General features: G+C 38.8%; 1 protein-coding gene across 2 annotated transcripts in view; it reads left to right on the top strand.

The window, feature by feature from the left end:
• Positions 1 to 20,232, top strand: part of EMB2411 (DNA replication helicase) — a 268,500-nt gene extending 248,268 nt beyond the window's left edge. The window contains exons 27-34 of one of the 2 annotated variants that reach the window (XM_089446669.1): positions 18,305 to 18,382; positions 18,472 to 18,564; positions 18,672 to 18,812; positions 19,028 to 19,067; positions 19,151 to 19,224; positions 19,340 to 19,486; positions 19,600 to 19,719; positions 19,802 to 20,232. In XM_089446669.1, coding sequence (XP_089302795.1) covers positions 18,305 to 18,382; positions 18,472 to 18,564; positions 18,672 to 18,812; positions 19,028 to 19,067; positions 19,151 to 19,224; positions 19,340 to 19,486; positions 19,600 to 19,719; positions 19,802 to 19,963 — 855 coding nt within the window. In that variant the 3' untranslated portion in view covers positions 19,964 to 20,232. Of the gene's footprint in view, positions 1 to 18,304; positions 18,383 to 18,471; positions 18,565 to 18,671; positions 18,813 to 19,027; positions 19,068 to 19,150; positions 19,225 to 19,339; positions 19,487 to 19,599; positions 19,720 to 19,801 lie in introns of those variants that run through there. The other variant, XR_016264083.1, reaches the window with a different exon arrangement.
• Positions 20,233 to 26,198: the final 5,966 nt, after the last annotated feature.

Raw genomic sequence — 26,198 nt, 5'->3', positions numbered from 1 at the left:
GGTACCCAACCTCTTGGATTATCCCTTGCTACGGGAGCCCTGAAGAGAGAGTAGCAGGATCGGCGGATGTCGGTATAGACGGATGCAGATGAAGCGACGAAGAGTGCTATAGTGCAAGAGTCCCCGGGCAGCGCGAAGCTAGCAAATCTGCAACAGTGCAAGAGGAACGGAGAGTGTTGCACCAATGCAGGATGGCACAGAGAGGTGTGCAACGGTGCGAGATGCAGGGATTTGTTGTAGGAACGTAGAGGTCAGTAGAGGGAGCACTTGTTAGCAGTAGAGGGAGCTTCAGCATCAGGACTGTTTCTAGCCTGGCAGGGATGTCGAAAGTTGGGTGGATCAGTTACTTCTCAGTAACTGAGTTGCAGTGCAATAGAAGTATGCAGTAGCATGATGCATCATGATGAGAGGGGGTTGCAGTGTAGATACAGACCAGCAACAACACGATGCAAAGGGAGCTGCCGTATGGACGCAACAGTGGCAGTGGCAAGGGCCATGCGTAGTAGTACAGGATGCAGCAGTGCAGAGGATGTTGGGTAGGGAGGCCTAGCATCAACACAGGTATTGGATAATTAGTGTGATGCTCAGTGTAGAGTATTACTAGAGCACAGTCCTTGCTAAGAGGAAGTGTTGATTTGGGGTAGCATCAGATGTGTTGTGGCCATGAAAATTGGTGGAGAGGCTAAAGCACATGAGATATCCAAGACCCAAAAATGGTTTGGACAAATTGTACCCGATTTGGGAGATATTAAAATAATTAATATTTTTAATGAGTTCCTAAGTCTAAACTTAGGAAAAATAAAATATTAATGGGTATTAATATAAAACTGGGTTAGAAGGTTCTAAAAGTCATGGATCAAGCCAAATCTAATCTTATCCGTTGATTAGAGATTTAATCTCGGCCGTTGAAAAGTATAAGAGGAGGCTTGAGGGTCAGTTGGAAGATACACCAGAGTGATCAGTCATTCGTTTTGCTAGAGCAGGGTTGTTAAGAAAAGTCGAATTAGTGATCAGTAACGAGGGGCAGTGAGTACTAGACAGAGAGGCAGAGACAATGCTGAGAGGCCAACACAGAGGCAGAGAGCGAGAAGCAGCAACCAGAGCAGGCCACACAGAGCCCAATAGAGACATCGTAGAGGCTAGAGGGACTGCGTCATCCATGCAAAGAGCAACTGGAGTGACCCAGAGGATCCCAGAGGCTGCGCAATGCCTCAGAGGGCTGACGCAGAGGGGTTTGGGGTTGACGCATAGGCCATAAGGGCCAACGCAGTGCTTCAGTTGCGCTGGAGAGGGTTTCGTGGGACAGGTTTCTTGAATACCTGTTTCTAAATAGAGAGGTATTGCTGCTAGCTATTTTTCTTTGTCGAGTATGTAGAAATTCTACAAATTGTCTACAAATCTCACTCTAAGACCATGTAGAGAATCTGACTGTAGATTAACCCGATAATGCAATATATCCAAAGCAAAATACTATAATCTACGTCTACTATCAATTTGCTTTGCGGAAGCTTAAAAGATTGAGCAAGATTGAGCTGAACACATATAACCAAAAGAAGAAGAATCAATGCACAATACACATGAAAATAATTTGGGGAAAGCCTCAGCGAAAAACCCCACTATCTGTATTATCATACAAGGTGGAAATGCATAGAGATTATACAAAACCTTAGTTCTCACAGCTAGCCAGCGCTCAGTACAATCCTCACAGATGCTCACAGGCAATCCTGGCTTCTCACAAGCCCTCTCCTCTGCCCTCCAAGCTCCTATTTACTTGTGTTGTTCCTAGTGGATGATTCTCACCTCACCAAGTGGAACATTGATCTAACACACTGTTAGAACTGTGCAATCCTCAAGGAACCTTACTTTGACTTCATGCATGAGTTTCCTTTATAGGAAAACACATGCAACTGATAGTACACTATCCTTGACATTTAGCTCAACTGGGTCTCTCTCAGAATAGACATGCATGAGTTTCTGATGAGGGAATCTTCAGTTTTCTGGAGTACACTGGTTGAGTGCATGCTTGCATCAACTGACTGATAACTCACAATTAGTTCCTCAAACAACTTGGAACTAATTTAACTGAACTTAACTCAGTAAACTGAGCTAACTAATTACAACTCAAATATAACTCAATCTTATCTCCTTAATTAAGGGATAATCTCCTTAATTTAAGGGATAACTGTTGCATGACTGCAGAAAGACTTCTAACTTGAATCTCTCCAACTAATTAATCCATAATGAATTAATTAATTATTTCCAAGTAGCTGGTGAGGCTAAATTCGATTTTAATTCAAGGACAAATTAAAATTGGAATTTCTGGATTCTATTTTTATCATTTCTTGTTGCTATTTTCAATAGGGTAAGCTAGTTTGGCATCGAATTGTACTCAAAGAAATACTGCATAATAATAAACCCTCAGAATAGCTGCACCAGTTTTCCTGCATTGGGTTTTTTCGGGGACATTTGTCCAAAAATAACAGTGTCACTTGTGTGCTTGTTTTCTTTTAGCTGATGGTCTGTAGATGTTGAGGCTGTATTGTGTTTATTTTGTTATTTATATGTTTTAAATAACTTGTTCGAATTTAACAAGTAGAAGAAATAAACCAGAAGAATACAGATTAAATTTCTAACGGATTGACTTAGAAATTTTTACCGGTTTTCCCGAGTTGGGTTTTTTTATCGGGGACTTAGTCCAAAAATAATTTCTTATTTGTGTGTGCATCTATTCTTCCAACATTTTTATTTCTTCCGCAGTATTTTATTTGTGAAGGTTGCAGTGTATTTAATTCGATATTTGCCATAGCACACAACAAGTAAATTGTTTAAATCAAAATAAGAATTAGAAGAATTAACATCAGTTGTTGCCTAAGTCACCTGACATGGGGATTCGAGATTTGACAGATACGGGGTTTCAAGTGTCGGATACGGACACGTTTGACCCCCCCCCTCTTGGATCAAGACAAGTTATATATATATATATATATATACATTTCTTTAACAAATTCTCATTCATGATACAAATTCATTGATTTCAAATATAGATCTTCATCTAGATGTAAGTTTTACAAAGTAACATTATGCATACAAATATAATTGTGACATAAATGATAAATCATAAATTCATAATACATATTCAATTCATCAATGATCTAATAGGAGAAAGACAAGATAGTAAGATAAAGTTATTGTATTTTTCTCATTAAGTCATCAAAATCAAAATGTGTTACATAGGTAGTGCAATGCCAATGGCAAATAGAAATAGAAAATACAAAACAACTACAAGTATACAAGCCTCAAGGCAGTAGGTAGCTCATGACTCATGAGTCATCAATCCTCGTAGTCATCATCAAAATCAACATCACTGTCCTCATCATCATGGTCACCACTGATCTCCTCTACTGCATCCTCCTCCCAGGAGCAACGCGGGAGGAAGAAGGACATTTCCAAGGTCAAATGCTTCAGATGTGGTGAGTTTGGGCACTACAACACCCAATGTCCTCTCAGGAAGAAGGACAAAGAAGAGAAGCATGATCAACAAGTTGCGTCCGCGGATATCGACAAGCTGTCCTCTAGATTGGAGGAAGAGTTTGCCATGATCACCGATATACCCCCAAGAGTGAGGTGGGGTGATTTGGTTTTGTAGCCCCAGAGAATGGGTAGGATTCTTGAGGAGGTCGACCTCATGAATCAATACCTTACTATGGGAGCCCATAACATTCAGTACCGGGATGGATCAGTGGTAGATGGTGCAGTCAGATGCCAGAGTGACAAATGCAGTGGCTAGTAGCAGTCAGATACTGGGAGCGCAGTGCAAAGTTGACAACAGTGCAGTTGGCACAAAGCAGAGTTAGTAGTAGTGCAAAGGCTTCAGTGATAACACAGAGTCTAGCAACAGTCAGGACTTGTGTGATAGATGCATCATATCGATTATAGTCGATTGAGAATTTTGGATGCTTTTTAGTTGCAGATGTTGCAGTTTCCGCAACAACAGATGGAGAGGGTGTTGTAGTGTAGATGCAGGATTGGCAGCAGTTCAGTAGGGTCAACAACAACATAAGTGCATCGTTATCAGAGTTGCGTAGTAGTTGATGGGCAACAACATGCAAACATCAACAGTGTGATAGGAGATGATGCAGAGATAGGGTGTTGCTTAAGTGGGTTACAACACTGGAATGCATTCCTTGCTAGGAGGGAGTGTTAATTTTTGTAGCATTAGATGTGTTTTAGCCACAAAATTTGGTGGAGAGGCTCGAATACATGTATTTTCCAAAACCCAAAAATCGTTTATGGAAAGTCCACTTGGAGATGACTTAATTAAAATAATTAATCTTTTTTTAATGTTTCCCAAGTATAAACTTAGGAAATTTGTTTAATTAAAGGGTAATAATTTGTTGATTTCTAAGTTGGCTTGGACACATGTATTCCACAATACCCAGAAATTGGTTTGGGAAATTCCACCCAGAATCAGTTTTATTAAAATAATTAAATATTTTTTAATGGGTGCCTAAGTCTAAACTTAGGAAATTAAAATAATTAAAGGATATTAATCTAATTGTGGGTGAAAGTTCTAGAAGAAGACAAGGATCAAGCCAAATTGACCTGAGCCATTGGTTAGGATCTAATTTGGGTCGTTGGTTCTCAAAAGAAGGATTATAAGAGGAGGCTTGAGGGGCATTTGGAAGAGACATCGAGTAGAGATCTGAAGATCGAAATTTTGAAGCAGAGACGCTGTCGGAGAGAAATTTGAGGTGATCTTTTGCAGTGAGTTGCTAGGATAGTTCCGGTTGGAGATTTCTCCTGATCTGGGAATAATCAACAGAGAAGGCAAAAAAAGATCCAACAAAGGCAGCGCAAAGCGAGAGAGGCTGACATAGGGCCACGCAGAAGCCCAGAGGGGGTTTGTAAATTTGCTGGAGAATCAATTTCCAGAGCCAGAAGCCAGGGTGTGAGACCAGGAGGGCAAAAGTCGAAGTCTCAGAGGCAAATCGATCAACCGGGTGGAGTGACATAGACCCTAGTAGTTGTGATGGAGGGTCTACGCAGAGATTATGTAGAGACTGCGCAGAGGCAGCCAGGGGCTGGCCATTCAGTGGCTGGATCATCTAGGATTTCGAGTGATTCGACTATGGATATTGATATTTGCTTCTGTGAGAAGCCACTTATTATTGGACTCTACTATGGTTGCCGATGATTGCTTCTGAAAGAAGCCATTGATTAAGTTTTAATCTTGGCCATTGGAGTCCCAACTAGAGATTATAAGAGGAAGTCGATGGGTAGGTGGAGGAACACACTTGAGATCGATTTCCTTGAGCAATTTAATTTTTCCAGAGAGCAACAACATTCCACCGAAAGAGCTTGAGCTAAAGGAGGGAAGCAGAGACAGAGAGGGGCAAAGAGAGTGAATCCAGAGGAAGTCTTTTAGTTCTAGAGAGTAGCTTGCACAGAGGTAGAGATAGCCACAAAGAGGATGACACAAGGGCTACTCAAAAGTCTCTAGAAGGCAATTCGATTTTGTTGGAGAGAAGCTCGCTTTAGTTCCAAAGGTCGGGAAGATTTTCTAGAGTGCTGGAGAGGTAATTTCTCAGTTAGGAGCAAACATGACGACTTGAGTAACAATTGTTCTAGGCAATGTGTATTCCAGTTCTGTGCTAGGGTGACGTAGGGTCTGCGCAGACCAGTTTGGATGACCCAATGGGGGTGAGGAAAACCCCTCAATATTTTTGTCAGTATTTTTCTTTATAGGATTGCTAGGTTTCGACATCTAGTTGTACTCATAATTTTCTCACCACTGCTTAATAATAAAAACCCTCAGCTACTACACGAGTTTTCCCAAGTTGGGTTTTTTCGGGGACTTTTGTCCTGAAATAATGGTGTTATATTTTTGTGTATGTGTGTCAGTATTTACTCAAGTTATAGTTTATCTTCCGTAATATTTTTATTTGTGAATATTGCAGTGTGATTAATTCGTTGTTGCCGTAGCAATAAGTTGTTAAATTAATTTACAGTTAGAAGAATTAATTCCATTTGTTGCAATAGAATTTTAGTAGTTGAAATTTTCACATCTCGCTTGGTTGTGACATTATTATTATATGCACACATTGTTTACTATTTAATGTATATTTGCACTTGGTCTTTTTGGTCTACGATCGGTGGGAATGATGTGTCATATTCTTTGTTAGTGGGCTATGCATATCCTTTGTATATAAGCAACAATCCATGAAATTTGGAGGTCAACCTCTATCCTAGAGCTTCATGGAGTGGAGAAACATTTATTTATTTTATCCAAGCAGCCTTTTAAACTTGGCAACCATCTATCCTTACAAACATCTACATCTAAGTCACTTGACAAGATGACATAAGCATGGAGGACACAGAAATACGAGTGTCCAACATGATACATGACAACTCTAGAAATAGGACACAAAGGATATATATATATATATAACAATTTAATAGAATTATCACACATACAAAAATGAAATCTAGACAAAGATTCAAATCTATTTAGAATTTATAAACTAAAACATCTACAATTTTACATGATGATGATACAAATTCAATCATACAACTAGTGCATAACCAAAATAACACCGTGTGCAATCTATCTCTGAATCATTTTAAACTTGGCAACCATCTATCTTTACAAACATCTACATCTAAGTCACTTGACAAGATGACATAAGCATGGAGGACACAGAAATACGAGTGTCCAACATGATACATGACAACTCTAGAAATAGGACACAAAGGATATATATATATATATATATATATATATAACAATTTAATAGAATTATCACACATACAAAAATGAAATATAGACAAAGATTCAAATCTATTTAGAATTTATAAACTAAAACATTTACAATTTTACATGATGATGATACAAATTCAATCATACAACTAGTGCATAACCGAAATAACGTCGTGTGCAATCTATCTCTGAACCATGAATACATTAGTAAAGATGCTTTAGATGGCCTCTAGAGTCCAAAAAAATCATGCTACAACAAATAACTAGTACCATATATCATCAAAATCATTACCTATACCAAGATCCTCATCATCAATATTCCAGTTTACTTCTTTTTCTTATTATATTCCACCGATTAGCAATCACATGTACATAAAGTAAAGTGCAAATAGAACATTAAACGATCGACAGAAAACAAGCCAAGACAAGAGACACAAGATGTGGTGGCTAGCCAGGGACAAACCCCACAATGTGTGGGGAAACCCTTTGATCAAATCTTCTTTTATCTTCAATAATTCAGCAGAGAGAAATAATACAATAAATCTGATTCATATCAGCAGTAGCAAACCCTAGATCAGTAGCATCAGCATTAGCGACTTCATTATCAAACTAGGGCAGACCATATCTCACAAACCGACAGTCGGATTGACTTCATTCCACCACCAAAAGTTTCGGCTTCCAGAGGAGGTTTAGATGAACCTACAGCGCAGTTCAGATGATGAGATCTTCTAGGCCACACAAGTCAATCTTTACTTCTGCAGTTGCAGCTTCAGTTTCAGCAGTTTCCGGCTTCAAACTAGGGCAGTCGATATCTTGCAAACCGTTCGTCGGATTGACTTCATTCCACCACCAAAAGTTGCGGCTTTCAAAGGAGGTTCAGATGAACCTATAGCGCAGTTCCAAAGAGGAGATCTTCTAGGCCACGCAAGTCAATCTTTACTTCTGCAGTTGCAGCTTCAGTTTCAGCAGTTTCCGGCTTCAAACTAGGGCAGTCGATATCTTGCAAACCGTTCGTCGGATTGACTTCATTCCACCACCAAAAGTTGTGGCTTTCAAAGGAGGTTTAGATGAACCTACAGCGCAGTTCAGATGAGGAGATCTTCTAGGCCACACAAGTCAATCTTTACTTCTGCAGTTGCAACTTCAAATTCAACAGCTTCCGGCTTCACATGTGTGAGAGAGAGAGACCCATTTCAGCGCAGTAGAGAAGAGACTCATATCTGCGCAGTAGAGAGAGATAGATGTGATGAGATGAGTGAGTCTAAATGAGGAAAAGTCCTCTTATATTTATACACAACGTTGGTGGGTGAATAGATGCGACTGTTGGGCTTCTGAGCCTACATGAGTTGTAGGTCGGCTTGATAATAATTCCATAATCAAAATAAATTCATATATCCATGAATACTTATCGGAATTGGATGATCTTTATATCAATCCTACACCTCTCGACGAGAGGAATCTAATAAAAATATTATTAGCCGTGAATAAGATGACCCACATGAAGTTTTGCCCTGGTTGCCAATTTTAACACTCCCTCTCAACCATGGAGAACTTCATCTGCAATCTGTCTATCGGTCGTTACTATTCATCCATCAAATGCACTGCCTTGTACAGCCTGACCCTTGCCCTGCTCTGCTCTATTTTGCCTGTTCTGCTTTGTCTTGTTCTGCCCTGCACTGATCTGTACTGTTTTGTTCTGTTCTGCTCTGCTCTTGCATTGTTCTGTTCTACTCTGCTTTTGTCCGAATTATGAAGAAGAAGAAATGATCGAGGATGTATCATACTGACTCAAAGTCAGTCGCAAAGTATGTACCACTGGTCCCACACCAGTCTCAACCAACCCAAAGTCAGAGTCATAGTGAGTACAACTCCAATGGTCCTAGACCAATATCATCCTCCACTGACTCAAAGTCAGTCTCAGAGTATGTACCACTGATCCCAGACCAGTCTCAACCGACCCGAAGTCAGCGTCATAGTATGGTACAACTCCTACCACTGGTCCCAGACCAGTATCATTGATCCCAGATCAATGGAGGTCATCCTAGCGTAGGGAGTACGGTAGTTACAATGATGCGTCCATCAGTGCTACTATGGTCCCTAACTTCATTTCCCTGCTCATTGATCATATGAGAGGTACTTCCCATGAGTCCTAGACTGCATGGGTAGGATGCCTCGACAGGAGAACTAATCAATCCTGTCCTCATAGGAGAACACATCAATCTTGCTACAATTGCCATGGAGAACACATCAATCCAGGCCGCCATGGAGAACACATCAATCCAGGCCTCACAGGAGAACTAATCATCCTGCTACACAGGAGAGCGAATCATCCTGTTCCACAAGAGAGCGAATCATCTTGTCCCACAAGAGAGCGAATCATCTTGTTCCAGTGTGCACCACCAGGGGAGGGTGAGTCACCCTGTGGTCGTATGTTGCTCCAGTAATAACCGCAAGCCCTCAGAGCTCCCAGAGCTCAATGTATGCAACATGCAGGACCCTTGTACAAGGGTTTCTTACCGACTCCAAGTCGTTTGGGAAAATCACAGATTAGATCTTTCCTCGGGGCTTTGACAAGGTGTATCAACCTGTACATCATCTTAATGCAATGGAGCCTCCTTGCTCATCAACTTACCATATCCAAGATGATGTCTATTTGCTGGAGCAATCAACGAATACGGGATTCCTCAATAATCGAATCCCACATCTGGTTGTTATAGAGAATCACAGTGGTATCCAATGTAAATCCAAACAGCTCACTGAAGAGCTTTCGCAACCAGACTACCTCACACGAGGTTATGCTAGCAACAATATATCCTGCTTCGGCGGTGCTCAAAGCCACCGACTTTTGCTTCCTGCTCATCCAAGATATCGAAGCAGATCCCAAGGTGAAACAGCACCCGGAAGTGCTCTTACGGTCCACCACACTGCCTGCCCAATCAACATCAGTATATCCAAGTAGTCTCACATCTCCGGCAGTGTATCTTAATCCATGAGAGATTGTGTCCTGAAGACATCTCAGAAGATTCCTGGCATCAATCCAGTGAGGCTCAACCAAATATGAGCTCACAATGCTAACTGCAAAAAATATGTTCGGACGGAGGTTCACCAAGAACATCAATGCGAATGAGTTTATGAAACTCAGAGGCATTTCCCAAATCTAGTCCAACATGACTACCATATAACTTCTAAAAGTTAAGATCCTCGAGGTAGTCACAAGCTTGCAGTCCATCATACCAAATCTTTCCAATATCTTTACCACATATTTCCCTTGAGATAGGAAAATTACCCTTGGCTTCTGCCATACTTCAAGTCCTAGGAAGTAGTGCATCAGTCCTAGGTCTTTCATTTCAAATTCAGAGGCCAGCTCCCTCTTACATTTGTGAATGAGAGGGTCTGCACCTGTTAGAAAGAGGTCATCCACATACAATACCAGTGTGAGAGGCTTGTCATCTTCAACCTTAAAATAAAGGTTAGGATCGGCTTCACTCCTAGTAAATCCCAGCTTCATCAAGTAGCTATCGATCCTCTCATACCATGCTCGGGGTGCTTGCTTCAGCCCATAGAGAGCTTTCTTCAACCTGCATACATGAGATTTTTGATCATAAATCTCAAATCTTTCGGGTTGCTCCACGTAGACCTCTTCTTTGATCGAGCCATGCAAGAATGCAGTCTTGACATCCATCTGATGTAGGTTCCATCCTTGTGAAGTGGCAAGGGTTATGATCGAGCGGATGGTCATATATCTGGCAACAGGTGCAAATATCTCATCATAGTCTATACCTTCCTTTTGGGAGAAACCTCGAGCAACAAAATGAGCCTTATACTTTTCCGTGCTTCCATCTGCTGCATGCTTTATCTTGTAAAGCCATTTTGAAGTAACAATTGTCTTGTCCAGGGTCTGGGAACTACTTCCCAGACATCATTCTCCATAATAGACTCATATTCTACGGTCATAGCATCCTTCCATACTTGATGCTTGACGGCATCTGAGAATGACGAAGGCTCATTTTGTATGATCGTGCTCATGATGGTCAGGTATCCTTGATACCTATTAAGTTTCTTACTTTGACGGAAGGTTCCTCAGGGTGCAACATGTCCTTTAGCATCATCAAGTATCCCCCTAAGCCATGAAGGCCTCTTCCTAGAAGAGGAAGGCTCATGTGGATGAGAATCTATCAGATCCATGGGTTCTTCTACATCAGGCATTGATTCATCATCCTTTTCTTTCAGTTCCCTGGGGTTGGCTTCTTGAGAGCTCCTCAAAGTCGAAAGATTGTTCACCTTGCGGTGAACTTTTCTTTAGGAGTCTTGGAACCCAATGCTTGATGAGGGCATCAATTTTGTACATATACGACGGTGATTGTAGTTTCAGCCCATAGAAACATCAGAAGTCTTTGATCATGTAGCATGGCCCAGACAGCTTCCATCATCGTGCGGTTCTTCCTTCCCACCACACCATTCTGCTCATGAGTATGTGGTGTAGTAGTCTCCCTCTTAATGCCAACTTCAGGTATGCCTGAGTGAACCAATTGTAATATATCAGAGGTCTTGCTTTGGCTTGAGGGGAATGGTCCCCTTTTGAGCTTTCCTTCAGCACATCCTGGACATACACCTTCATTCTCTATTCAGAATTCGGGCATCCCTATCATCATTTGTCTTACACCGAGTATAGCTTTATAAGGAAGGGGGGAAAACCTCTAATGCCAAAGTTTGGACTGAAGAGATGTGTCATAAGACATGACACCTAGCAAACTTCCATCGACATGATATAATGAATCAACACTAAACCCAAGAGTAAAGGCATCTTTAACATTATTTTTCCATATACATACCTTGCCATTGCTGAAGGTTACCTTGTATCCTTTGTCTTCCGTTCTCGAGATGGACACTAGGTTCTTTTTTGAGGTCAGGAGCATTTAATACATCCTGGAATTTCTGGCCTTCTTGAATGCCTGTCCTCTTCCTTGATTCCCAGCTCTCCTCTTACCTTTGCTGTTGAATTTGTCATTCCTTTGATTGCCATCAGAGGGATTTTGATCATCGTCCTAGAGCGAGTCCTTTCTATCAGGGCACTCCCTTGCATAGTGACGTGCTTTATCGCAAATGTAACATCGTCATTTTCTTCTAGCCTTAGGTCCAGCCTTTCCTTTTGATTTAGTCCCGGAATTATTTCTTTTCTTTGCATGAAAAGAAAAGGCAACAGGAGGACCTTTAGGCATGGGCATTTCTTACACTTCTTCCCTTGTTTCTTCTTGAATGCATCTAGCGATTAATTCCAGTCTGTTGTAGATTTCCTTGGACGTGTCTAGATCAGAGATGTAGGCCACCAAGCACTTGTCAATAGAGTCCCGGATGATCTTCTTTGTTTTGACTTCTCCTTTTTTCCATTTGTTCCAGGCAGCAGCAGATGCATTTGATGAAGGCTCAACAATATTGCCTCTTACATGGTCCAGCACTCCTTGATCTTCAAGGGTTAGATCGATAGACATCTTTCATCTGTGATAGTCAGCATTCTCACGGAGCTTGTCTTCGGCAGGAAAGAGTGTTGAGGACCCCATAGTTCTTTTAGGATAGCCTTGCCAATCTTCTCTTCAATGATTGCTTTTGCTCTTGCTCGGGCTTTGTCTTCACCTCAGCTCCGATACCATGTTAAGTTATGGTATGTTCTATGCTTATAACAGTTTACTTCTTTTTCTTATTATATTCCACCGATTAGCAACCACATGTACATAAAGTAAAATGCAGATAGAACATTAAACGATCGACAGAAAACAAGCCAAGACAAGAGACACAAGATGTGGCGGCTAGCCAGGGACAAACCCCACAATGTGTGGGGAAACCCTTTGATCAAATCTTCTTTTATCTTCAATAATTCAGCAGAGAGAAATAGTACAATAAATCTGATTCATATCAGCAGTAGCAAACCCTAGATCAGTAGCATCAGCATTAGCGGCTTCATTATCAAACTAGGGCAGACCATATCTCACAAACCGACAGTCGGATTGACTTCATTCCACCACCAAAAGTTTCGGCTTCCAGAGGAGGTTTAGATGAACCTACAACGCAGTTCAGATGAGGAGATCTTCTAGGCCACGCAAGTCAATCTTTACTTCTGCAGTTGCAACTTCAGTTTCAGCAGTTTCCGGCTTCAAACTAGGGCAGTCGATATCTTGCAAACCGTTCGTCGGATTGACTTCATTCCACCACCAAAAGTTGCTGCTTTCAAAGGAGGTTCAAATGAACCTACAACGCAGTTCCAAAGAGGAGATCTTCTAGGCCACGCAAGCCAATCTTTACTTCTGCAGTTGCAGCTTCAGTTTCAGCAGTTTCTGGCTTCAAACTAGGGCAGTTGATATCTTGCAAACCGTTCGCCGGATTGACTTCATTCCACCACCAAAAGTTGCGGCTTTCAAAGGAGGTTCAGATGAACCTACAGCGCAGTTCAGATGAGGAGATCTTCTAGGCCACGCAAGTCAATCTTTACTTCTGCAGTTGCAGCTTCAAATTCAACAGCTTCCGGCTTCACATGTGTGAGAGAGAGAGACCCATTTCAGCGCAGTAGAGAAGAGACTCATATCTGCGCAGTAGAGAGAGATAGATGTGATGAGATGAGTGAGTCTAAATGAGGAAAAGTCCTCTTATATTTATACACAACGTTGGTGGGTGAATAGATGCGACTGTTGGGCTTCTGAGCCTACATGAGTTGTAGGTCGGCTTGATAATAATTCCATAATCAAAATAAATTCATATCTCCATGAATACTTATCGGAATTGGATGATCTTTATATCAATCCTACACCTCTCGACGAGAGGAATCTAATAAAAATATTATTAGCCATGAATAAGATGACCCACATGAAGTTTTGCCCTGGTTGCCAATTTTAACACCCTCTAAGCATTAAAATAAGATAGAGGAAACCTAACATGTCAAATTAAGGTTTTTCCCGAGTGATGGTACATTTTTACTGGGGTCATGATAGAGGAGTTCAACAATCATTGCCACCAACATCAAGGTATGTTGAAGGCTTGGTGCTATTGATTAAATGCTAGTTCCATATCCTCATACATGATGGTATTGAATGGGAATGTGATGTTCCCCAAATCCTGAAATCCTGAAAATTGTCAAGTCTGTTGGATTTTGAGTGGGGTCTAAAATTTTACTTTCTCCATATGAAATCCAATGATGTTTGAACCACTCTCAAACATCTTGAAACAATTAATGGTAATGTTAAAAATTTGAGTCACTTTTACTTTAAGAATTTAACATTACCATTAATTACATAGCATTAATAGGCCTCGGAGAAATCCACATATGAGCACTTGAAATCCCTTCTGACATTGGTTAATTGTCATTAGTTGCACTCCAAAACCTCTGAGAGCTCCAAACCTGTAAGTGAATTGCGTGAGAATGAGGCAAAAAAATGATTTTAGGAAGTTGTGGGACACTTTTTAAGTGGACACGTGTTTGAATTTCAATACATTAGTAGGGCTCATGTTTGGCACTTGTTTCAATTTTGGGACATGAGTAGGACTCATGTCTGACATGATTCAAACTCATGCCCTGTGATTAGGACATGAGTCAAAGTCGTGTTGAACACATGAACATGTGATGCACATGTCGTGTCCAACACGTGAAATACGTGACAAGAGGGGGGGTAAAGATTTGTCGAGTAACTTAGATTTACAATTTGTGTGGGACACGTGCTTACCACATGTACACACTGGTCATGTCCTACACATGAAATACATGACATGAGGGTGGGTAATGACTTGTTAGGTAACTTACATTTGCATAATGTGTGTCTAAGTGTCGCTATAAACTTGGCAATTGCTTTGCCCCTAGCCTTAGTTGTGTGGACTTCGAAAGTCGCATAATCATGTATATCTCCGTTTATCTAATCGCAAAGCAATCTCCATATCAATATCATCGAAGAAGCATTGCTTACATTGTGTATTTTATCATTCCAGTATAAACTTGGAATTATTGAGATTTTTAAGGTTTATTTTTTTATATTGAAGATGTTCCTTCTACAACATTAATGACAATCTAATTAACCTGTAACCAATTTATCCCCCTCTTTGCATGATAAAATGAAATGAAATGATATTTTAACGTCCACGAGACTAAAAATAGTCTATGGGACCTTTAGTTCCCTATTTTTTTCCTTTTGCAATTCAATCATTTTCTTATTCAAATTGATGATGAGCTGGCCCAACCTTCCAACAATCCCCTCGTTGAAAAGACAATGCCAAGAAACCGATGCTAACATATTACCATAACTTTCTCTGATGCTTTTGAATGCATCCCATTCCAAAGTGAAATGTTTTTCAGATTCCACTGCCCCAGACGTGCAAAATGTACACACCATTCTTCCAAGCTTCTTTAGGCCTTTTCTACCGTCTTGTTTCACACCAAAGTTGATGCGAGTTGGTTATTAATTGAGCAATAAGAACCTTTTCCCTCCACGGAATGCTAGCTCCAATGAACTCTTTTTGTTGTAGATCACACATAGGGTTGAATTCCTCAATGTAGTACTTCTTTCTACCCAACCCTTTTTCCCATACCCATTTATGAAACTTCTCCATAACAAAATTCTTTAGCTCCTTGCTATTTGTGGGACAAACATTGAGGTAGATATTCTATTTTTTCATCCATGTTTTCTTTCTTTCACTCATGCTTTCATTAAAGATAACATTGGGCCATCTATCTACTCCCATTTGCTCAATTCTTTTTAGATATCTTATGAGCCGCCCCATAACAATTGCCTCGATGGGAGTTGCTCCTGTTTCACTTAACATTATCTCATAACGTACCAAATTTTTTTATTTTGAACTTCCTTATGATCAAACGTTTTTGGATTTTCTCAATTTGTTTCCATTTTGAGACGGGGGAGCTGCTAGCCCACAATTCACACCCATATAGCATCACTGGACAAACTACCAGTCCAAAAAGCAATCTAATCATTTTCCAATCCCATAACTCTGCCTTTCCACATCTTGTTTTGAAGAGCATATAATGCTTTCCACCCTCGTAAAATTCTCTTCTTTCTGCAGTCTTCCCAATTAAGTTTGTGGTTGAAATCAATCTTGAGGTACTTGTACTCATTTACTTCTTCAAGAATGTTGCCTTTAAAGAAGAACGTTTGCAACTCTGCCTCCTTTTATAAGAGAAAATCATTATTTTGGTCTTAATTAGTATTGACTTGCATCCCCATTGCTCTACAAAAATGCTCAAGGGCATATAGGTGCATTTGCAATCCATGGGCCAATTTAAAAATCAATACAAGATCATTAGCATATAAAAGAAGCTTTATCACAAAATCTTCCAACCGAACACCATCTCCACCTTGTAGATTTAGCCACTCTTCCAGTTTATCAATATATAAACCAAAAAGAGTAGGGGATACAGGGCAACCTTGCTTGACTCCAATGTCACTTCTAAAGTTTTCTAAAATACCCGTTGAGGTTCTAATTTTGACTTTCACCTCTTCATAAAGTCTATGGACAATGAATTTATAATGCAAAGGAATTTCAAGTTCTTCCATCTTACGCCACAACTTATCGCTAGGGACCGTGTCAAATGCCTTTTTGAAGTCAACAAAGAAACATAATACTGCTTCTTTGTCCTCCCAAACCTTTTCATCAGTGTGTCTCAATGCGGTACCATGGTCCACTGTAGAATGCTTTGGCCTAAAATCCGCTTGTTCTCTTGCTCTCTTTTCTTTTACTTCTGGCCACTTATTGATTCTATTTTCTACCATGCTGCCGAAAAGCTTTGCAAACAAAGAATTGATCATAATGGTTCTATAGTTGGAAGGATTTTTAATGTCTCCACTTTTAAAAAGGGGTATTGTTAGGCTAGTTGTCTAGTCTCTTGGGAATCTTTGCTGAATGATATTGGTGAATATTTTCATGATGTGAGGTGCAAGAGTGTTCGCTCCCCATTTTAGATACTCTGCTTGAAGTTCAACCAAGTCCTTTTCCTTCCCTGTTTTCAGCTTCTTAATTCCAATCTCCACCTCTTGTAATGTGAAAAGCTTTGTAGTTGTGTTGATCCTGGGGGGAGGCTTTGCCTCTGATTCTTTTTCATAGAGTTGTCTTGCATATTCAAACCATTGATTGGCTGTAATATTATTTTTGATTTGCTTCTTCCTTGGTTGAAGTTCCTGCTAGAAAAGCTTTGGGTTATTTTTGCTTAGATATATTAACTCTTCTCGCCTTGTTTGCATGAACTCATCTTTTTTCCTTTTTAGTATCTGCTTATATAACTTTACATTCATCTTCTCCTTGCCTGCCTTTTTCAAGGTCCTCCTTGCCATTTTGCATTCCTCATCAATCCAAACATTTATAGGAAAACAATTTGATTTTGATTTCCTATTTTTTGCTCTTTTGCACTTCTCAAATGCACTTTGAATTATATTTGTTAACTCATGATTGTTGAAGCTTTTGAAACCAATTTTCTCTTTCTGAATTAATCTTTCTAACATTGTCTTGAAAATAGTACAATTTTCTTGTGTTGGAAGAATTTTGATTTTGATTTCCTATTTTTTGCTCTTTTGCACTTCTCAAGTGCACTTTGAATTATATTTGTTAACTCATGACTATTGAAGCTTTTGAAATCAATTTTCTCTTTTTGAATTAATCTTTCTAACATTGTTTTGAAAATAGTACAATTGGGTTTTCCTCCTATGCTGCCTTTCTTCTAACCATGATAACTCTATATAAATTGGGTTATGGCCTAATTTTAAGTCCCAAATATGCTCTCCAATCTTAATTTTGTCTATCTTTTCAATCAAGTTTCGTGAACGCATCACATAGTCAATGACACTTGCCTCATTGTATGTGTTGCAAGTGAAGTTCCCAGAGATTTTCCATCTATCTAGACCGTTGCAAATAATTAAGTTGAAAGCCCCACACAGTGTAAACAACTCCTCTCTAAAATGATTGCTAACTTTGTCATCTTCTGAACACCTCACCCATTGGGGATTCTCCTCTTCAGTGAGCCAAATAGGATGGTGATCCTCTTTGCAACAAAGAATACTAGCTTGATGATTTGTTGTTCTAGCATTGAAATCTCCCACTAAAAGAACTTCTCCCTGCTGAGAGTATGTGGCAATATCTTTAGTGATCCTCTTTGCAACAAAGAATACTAGCTTGATGATTTGTTGTTCTAGCATTGAAATCTCCCACTAAAAGAACTTCTCCCTGCTGAGAGTATGTGGCAATATCTTGTTTTAAAGATGTATATGGACCCTTGCTATCTAGCCCCTTATTTTTGTAAGTTTTTGAGACACAAGGGGCAAAATAACATGCTGCAATTTTTATGTGATTCTCATTCTCTGATATTTTGAACCATAAATATTGTTTATTTGCATCTTCTTTAATTAACTGAATGTGATGGCCTTTTGTGATAGTAATGCAGTAAGTAATATCTGATAAGTGGGTGAATGGTTGGAAGGTCATGTACATAAAAGAGTCAACTGGTTCAATCACTAATGCAAATATAACGAACGATACCCATAATCGCGTATAATTATTTGTTTGCAGGTATGCTTGGGGCCCATAATGTATGCACGCACTTTTGTGCTTGTAGGTGATCATTACCAGCTTCCGCCATTGGTTCGGGTAGGTTCGAAATATATTACTGGTTCATTCTTGTTTAGCCTGTGATCATAAAGTTTGTGATCTAATAATTCACGGACGTGGACTTTTAGAGTGCAGAAGCAAGAGAGAATGGAATGAGCATCAGTTTATTTCGCAGGCTTTCTGAAGCTCACCCTCAAGCTGTTTCTGCTTTGCAATGCCAGGTATTATGGCCGTTGCTATTATTTTATTTTATTGGTTTAATGATTAATTTTACCATTCCATCTTGTTACAAACCAATCAGAGATCTGACTAATTTTATCTGCGGCAGTACCGTATGTGTGCTGGTGTGATGAAGCTCTCCAATGCATTAATATATGGTAACAGATTACGTTGTGGATCATCTGCAGTAGCTGATGCTGAACTTGACGTTACAGGAGTGTCGAAAGTGAATCCTCCTTGGCTTCGAGAGGTAAAAAGCCATTAATGGAATGCGTGTACTGTTAGTTTCATTCTCTTATGTTTAGAGGGAGAGCGACATGCGTGATTGTTGAAATTGCCATCTTGATTTGAAATTACTTTCAATGGTTTGTTTTGCCCTATAGCAATATAGATTGAGATTGGAGAATTTTTTAGCTACTTTGCTATGTTTTGGCATTCAACTGATATCAGGAAATTATTTTGCAGGTTTTGGATCCGAAGAAGTCAGTGTTGTTTATTAATACAGGTAATCCCTTTTCTATGTAGTAGTGGCTTTTGTAGTCAGCTGCTAATATGGTAAAGTCTCAGCCCGTCCCTATTCTGTGACAGATGTATTACCTGCCCAGGAAACGAAAGTGCATAATGCCATAAACAATCCTATAGAGGCCTCTATTCTTCTGAAGGTATATTTCTTTATCTTAAAAGTTGCAGTTATTGGTTCAGTTTGGGCATTCTCATACAACATGATGTCGCCAGCTATATATATTCAATTTTAGTAAATCTATAATGTCTATGCAGATAATTGGAGAACTTCTCAACGGAGGTGTGAACGTGAATGACATTGGAGTAATTAGTCCTTACAATTCACAAGTGGATCTCATTAGAAGATTTACAACAGAAGCATGCTTACCATCTTTGGAAGTGCACACGATAGATAAATATCAGGTATGTTCACCAGCTCATCATCTGAATACCGGGATTGTGTTTGGTATCTTCGAAAACCAAGGCAGATGCTAATGATACTTGCTGTTTATATATTGACATTGCTAAATGACTAGGGAAGGGATAAGGACTGTATATTGGTTTCCTTTGTGAGATCGAACAATCAGTCCAAAACCTCGGGATCCTCATTGTTGGCTGATTGGCACCGTATCAATGTAGCAATAACTCGTGCAAAGGTAGTGTACTTGGGAAATATAAAGGCATTCTTCATGTTCTGTTTGGGCAAGACTAACTGATATATGTATGGCTTGGGTGCAGAAAAAATTGATAATGATTGGATCTCAGAAGACCCTATCAATGACACCACTTTTGAGACTTCTGATTGAGCAGGTTGAGGAAGATGATGGTGTTTTACATCTGCCCAAGGAAGCATTATCATCATCATGGTTGAAGAAATGTGCAAATAAACCGCATACCTGATTGCTTATTCATTTTCTTATGCCGTGGATGTAAAATTATTTTCACGTAGTGTATCATATTTAGATACGTTGTGTAACTTTATACTGGCAAAATTTTGAAATGGTGATCTCACACCATGTCTCCGAACCAGTTTGTTGTATCACGCTTTTAGTCATCGAGGCCGTTGCAAATAATAAGTTAGCTGAACATGCCAGTTGATCTGTGTGCTTGACATGAACCAGCTTTTTGTATCATTCTTTCACTCGTCGATGCCGTTGCAAATAATAAGTTAGCTGCACATGCTACTTGATCTGTGTGTGCTTATTCCTTATTAGCAAATAAAATTTTTGCATCTTTGACCAACAAATACCCTTTGGACCTGGTTTGGGCAACTATTTCGTTGCAAGTCAAACTTTGACATAATAAACAATACTAGTTTGGCCACCACAAATTCACTTGCATCAATCTTTCCAATTTTATGGAATACTGAACATAATTTTACAAACTGGAACCAGGTTTTGAACTGGGTCACCTATCAGATCAGGATTCAAACTGGGTCAAGCCGGATTCAATGAACCAGAATTGAAAAAATTACATAAAATAATTATTTTTTAATAGATATACTTTTAGGATTTCAAACCATTTCCCCGATGGGGGTGGGAACGAGCCCATAATCATATCCTTGTTGGAATGTGTGCTAGTACTGACAAGTGTGTGCACAAGCGAAATACGTGGAAGCACAGCAGTTGGGAACGAGCCCATAATCATATCCTTGTTGGAATGTGTGCTAGTACTGACAAGTGTGTGCACAAGCGAAATACGTGGAAGCACAGCAGTATGAGTATGGAATATCAACAATCGGCGGTGTTTTCTCATCAATATGCGTGGGTAATCGGAGAGGAACATTACAAGAAGTTTTTGTTCATCGCTCTGGTGTGTTTCATTCAGTGTTAGGTGGGGTTGCCATAATGGCTCTGACGTGCTCCACTATGGGAAAGAGGATGCACACTCTCAGCTCATTTATAGCTTGCTGCAGCACAGAAGGAATGTCTTCCTCAACAAGTGTGCCATAGTTAACACTTGCCTTATTTTCATCTATCAATGGAAGATTAACGGTATCTTGATCTTACAACATTTCTCCTCCTCTGGTCGTTATACATGGGATGGATCATTCACAGGTTGGCGAGTGTACATTGGATTATTGTGAGATGTAGAAAGGTTTTATGGTTTTTGTGCTTTAGATTATCATGTGATGTTCGACAGTGTGTATTGGGTGCTTTGGAAGCCATCTCTTGGTGGACTGCGATACACTTACTCAAAGGAGGGAATTGGGGTTTTAAATTTTTCATGTTTCAAAGGTTTTCGAAGTTTTGAAGGTCAATGTTTTTCATCTTCTTCCTTCATAGCGCAACCTCGGGGCCCATTTTCGAGTTGGTGGTCTGCGTCCTTCATCAATGCTCCAAGGCTTGGACTTTCAAGGTATCTATTTTAATTGCCCAGTTTGGTATGGGGGAAATTTTTTGATCTGGTTTTAACAATATTCTCTACCATGGCTTTCTGATGATAGAATGGGGAGTTTTATGGCATCAAGTGCTTAAATGATGGGCCACATTATTTAAGGTTGATGTCTGGTAGCAAAGTCTAGTTTGTAGTGGATAATTCTTTGTCTTTTGTATCAGGTGGGTCATCCATTTGTGTCAAATTGTTGCTTCCAATTTCCTTTTGTTCAATTTGGTAACAAAATTTGGAAAATAGGTAACGATGCTCAATTAGTGTACTAGGTGGATGTTGTTGTTCCAAATTGTCTCTACGAGGTTAAAGAATATTGGCTCTCCCAACATTGATCACCAGCGAATGGAGTTCCCCTTTCTCTAGTGGTCATCTCAAACTAAGGGTATTGTTTTGTCTACAAATTTCAGTTTTGGCTTTTCTCCTCAACGTTGACTGCGAACTAGTGGCTTTGATGGATAACATGACATCAACTCGACAATTTGTTGGTTGGCCTTCATTGGGATTTTGTGCAAAGGATGGCATTTCTTTTTTAGTTTTGAAATTTCATACCAAGAATCTTGTCACTTTTTGGTTTGGGATTGCTATAATAAAAATATATATAAAATAATACAGATAATGCAAAACAATAATAGTAATAAATAAATGATTAACTAAGTCACCTGACACGGGGATTCGGGATTCGTAGGATTTGGGGATTCGAGTGTCGGATTCGGACACGTTAACCCCCGGAACAGGACACGTAGGATTCGTTATATATATATATATATATTAAAAATTATATATTTCTTACACAAATTCTAATTAATGATACAAATTCATTGATTTCAAACATAGATCTTCATCTATAGCATGCATAGTACATACAAAATGCAAATACATGTCAGTGGTCACATAAATCATTATTCATAATTCATAAATGAAAGACAACTTACAACTACAAGATAGTAAGATAAAGACATTGACAACTGTAGTTTTCTCATTAAGTCATCAAATCAAAATGTGTTACATAGGTAGTGCTGGTGCAATGCTAATGGCAAATAGAAATAGAAAATATAAAACAACTACAGGTATACAAGCCTCAAGGCAATAGGTAGTCATCAATCCTCAGAGTCATCATCAAAATCAGCATCAATGTCATCATCATCATGGTCTCCACTGCTCTCCTCTGCATCCTCCTCCTCCCCTGTATCCATAGTCGCCTTTGCATCTGTTGGTGTGGAGGATGACCCCTCAAAAATATCACCGTCATCAAATCTAACAGGCTCTAGCACTTACCTGGTGCTTGAATCTCCTTGCCGAACGCTCTACTCCCTTAACTCTTTGCTACAAACACTTAGCTTCTTGCCCACACAACTCAAATTATGCAAAAGTGAATGAGAAATAAGGTGAAAACAAAAAAGAATAGCACGTTTTTAAGTTTGCGGAAAGCATATTTAGGGGATTCGAATCCTAGAATCGGGTTCGATGTGTCTGTACGGGATTCATATGAATCTTGTACGGACATGTCGAATCTTATTCTAGGATTTGAATTCCTAGCGAATCGTATTCGATTCGCAGGATTCAGATTCGCAGAGGGGTTTGGATGAATCTGGTTACTTAGATGATTAATTAGTAGTTAATGAAAAGGTGTGTCCCTAAAGGATATAACCATCGATGAAGAGATATTTGCCTAAGGTATATAAGCAGACCCTCACCCTCATTGTAATCTCATATCTTACATCAATTCAATATATATTACATGTCTTACAATGGACATTTGTCTTTGAAATATTTTAAAGATTTTTGTTGCGTATATGACTTTTGATTGTTACATTGTATTAGAGTTGTTCAATCCTCTGGGCACTCAACTGTTGCACAAAGTTGTGTTATTTGATCTAGGTCATTGATCGTCAAATTCATCAACATTTTTGTTGTTGAAGCATTTCGTTACACTACATTGGAGTTTCTCCATATCACCATTTAAGCATTTGGCCATTTAAAAAAATTATTTAAAAAGAAAATAAAAAAAAGAAATATATATATATATATATAGTTGAAAGAAAGAGGAATATTTAAAATTTTTCTTTTAATAGAAAAATATTAGATAAAGAATTATTATTATTTTTTTTTTATAAAAAAATAATAAAAAGCAATTTAAAATCATATTAAATAAAAATAATCATTAGGAAAAAAATATTAATATATATATATATATATATATTTTTTTTGTTGCAGCAACGTGTACCTGTCCAGATGATGCCACCCAATGGAATTGTCGTCCATTGTCGTCAACGCTGCCCATGGCAGCCGCCACTACCAACCTCTCTTTAGCTCGATAGCACATCTGCCCCAGCCATAGCCATCACCAAGTCGCATTTGCAGATTTCGTATAGTTGCCATCCGTATCAACCACAACGAAAGTTCAGATTCTGTCGACCATCGCTCATATATATATGGTAACATTGTACCTATTCGGACGATGCCACCCACCGGAACCGTCATTGACGCTGCCCATGGTAGTGGCCATTGCCAACCTCTTTTGTAGATCGATAGCACAGTTGCCCTAGCCACATTGTCATCACCATGCCACATCCACAGATTTCGCATAGCCGACATCCGTATCAACCACAATGAAAGTTTAGATTATGTCGACCATCGATCATTCCACCGTTACCTAGACGTACCAGGTTGTAGCGTTCACCTGACTTCCATTCCCCTGCAGGCTGCCAGCTTGATCACAGACCCAACGCTGTCAATCTACAAGTTGCTATGTCCGCTATCAATATTCCATCTTGACCGGTCGAAACCTTGTACTGCCGTCAAAATTCCATACAAATATCTCCTGCTCTCTCGGTCGCGTCTTGCGCTCATCATTCAATCCATCGACCAATGCCACCTTTGTTGTCTGTCTGTCTATCCTCGGTTCCACGCCATCCATTTCGCTGTCACCAATCGTTTTAACCATTTGCAGTTCTATCACCTATACCATTTGCGCTCATTAGACGCTACCACTGATGAATTGTTTACATTCACTTGTACAACTCTAAGGAAAATATTGTCATAATATCCATACAACCACAAACGGATTAATTATTGAAGGATACACCACATAATTGTCAAAGGTTGCACCTTCAGGTAAGATCGATTGGTTAAATTAATATACTATCACCCTTTTGATATTAACTACCATTATAAGTTTTAAGGGCAAGTACTATCAAAAGGGAAGATATTGTTTTAAGTCATAAAAGAATTAAGTAAATATTACTAATTAGTAGAATCTTACTTGTTCAAAAGGTGTTATATTAAACCAAAAAAATGGGGATAATTTAAAATAAAATAATTAAATTCGAAGTTTAGCAAAGGGGAATTTAAGGGATATAAAAGGTGATTTACAAAAAAGGGTTTATCGAAATTTATAATGGTAATTGAAAGAATACTGAAGACTATTAAAGTGAACATGTAAATAATTATAAGTTTATAGAAGTTTATAAAAAAAAATTATCTAGTAATAAATTATTGAATTTCAATTAATATAGTGAAAATAAGGTTTGAAAGGGGTGTAAGAGAATTCATATCTATGTTCAAGAGACCATTTAAAAGAGAAAAAAGGAGAGTTATGGAAGCGAAAGAAGCGAAAAAAATAATAATTCAATTTAAGACGAGTGACATTATTATAAAACCTTAAAAGTGAAGCAAATTGGAGTTTAATCTGAAGATGAATGAAGTGGTTATGGATTGCATACATAATTCAATATTTTGGACCAGATGTCCATTTTGTGAAATAGAAGATCAATATTAATTGGATTTTAAAAATCACACAATACCTTGTCCAAAATGTTGAAGATTGTTTACTTTGGAAGAATATCAAGGTAACGACCCGACACAAACCAAAATATTAAAAGAAAAAATCGCAAAACTTCAAGAAAATAATGAAGCATCATAAAGGAAATATAAAAATCTCGAAGACATGTTTTACAATAATTCAAAAGAAAAAGACGAGGAGGTTTTGTGCTTAAGAGACCATTATAAAAAATTACTTGAACAGATAAAGAAATCCAATATTAAGAAGCAAAAATTAAAGCAAAAGAATGGAAGTTTTAAGGAGAAATTTAACAAGAGTCTATTAGAAAAGGAAGAAGATAATTTGTGTTTAAAAACCTTCAATCAAAGGCTGTTAGAACAAATAAAAAATAAAGAAAATAATACCAAGGACAACATCAATGATTCAGACGAACTTTCATGTCTAAGGAATCATAACCATGCCCTACTTACGCAAATTAAGAAGCTTAAAAGTGACAAGAAGTCACTAAATGACAAGTTAGAACAACTTCGAGGAGAAGTATTGAGGTCTCCAGTGGTTTCAGTCCAAGTCGAAGATAACACAATAAATACCGATCTAGTTAATATCACAACTCAAGAGGATGAAAAACCAGAAGAAGTTAAAACATATTCAGAAGCTGCAATTCAAACAATGGACATTCTAAATGATGATGTCAACTCAACAACAACACCTGAAGGAAATCAAGGAACTACTACTAACATGATAAGGAAAACTCTAACCAGAAGAACTCTTTATCGACATCTGAATCACAAGAGAAAACTTTCCAATCAATTTATGTACTAGTATCACTTAGAACGAAAACCACAGATTTATGTTTCAAATAATACTAAAGTTTGCAGAATATATTTTGATGATAACAATTCATTGCAAATTTCTAGTGACCGAAAGATTTCACAGAGGATTATCTAGGATGGTCATCCATTC

This window comes from Pinus tabuliformis, chromosome X, assembly GCF_031772625.1.
Source record: "Pinus tabuliformis cultivar Carrire ecotype Pingquan chromosome X, CPIR1, whole genome shotgun sequence".
Taxonomy (NCBI): Eukaryota; Viridiplantae; Streptophyta; class Pinopsida; order Pinales; family Pinaceae; genus Pinus; species Pinus tabuliformis.
This window is presented reverse-complemented; position numbering and strand designations above follow the sequence as displayed.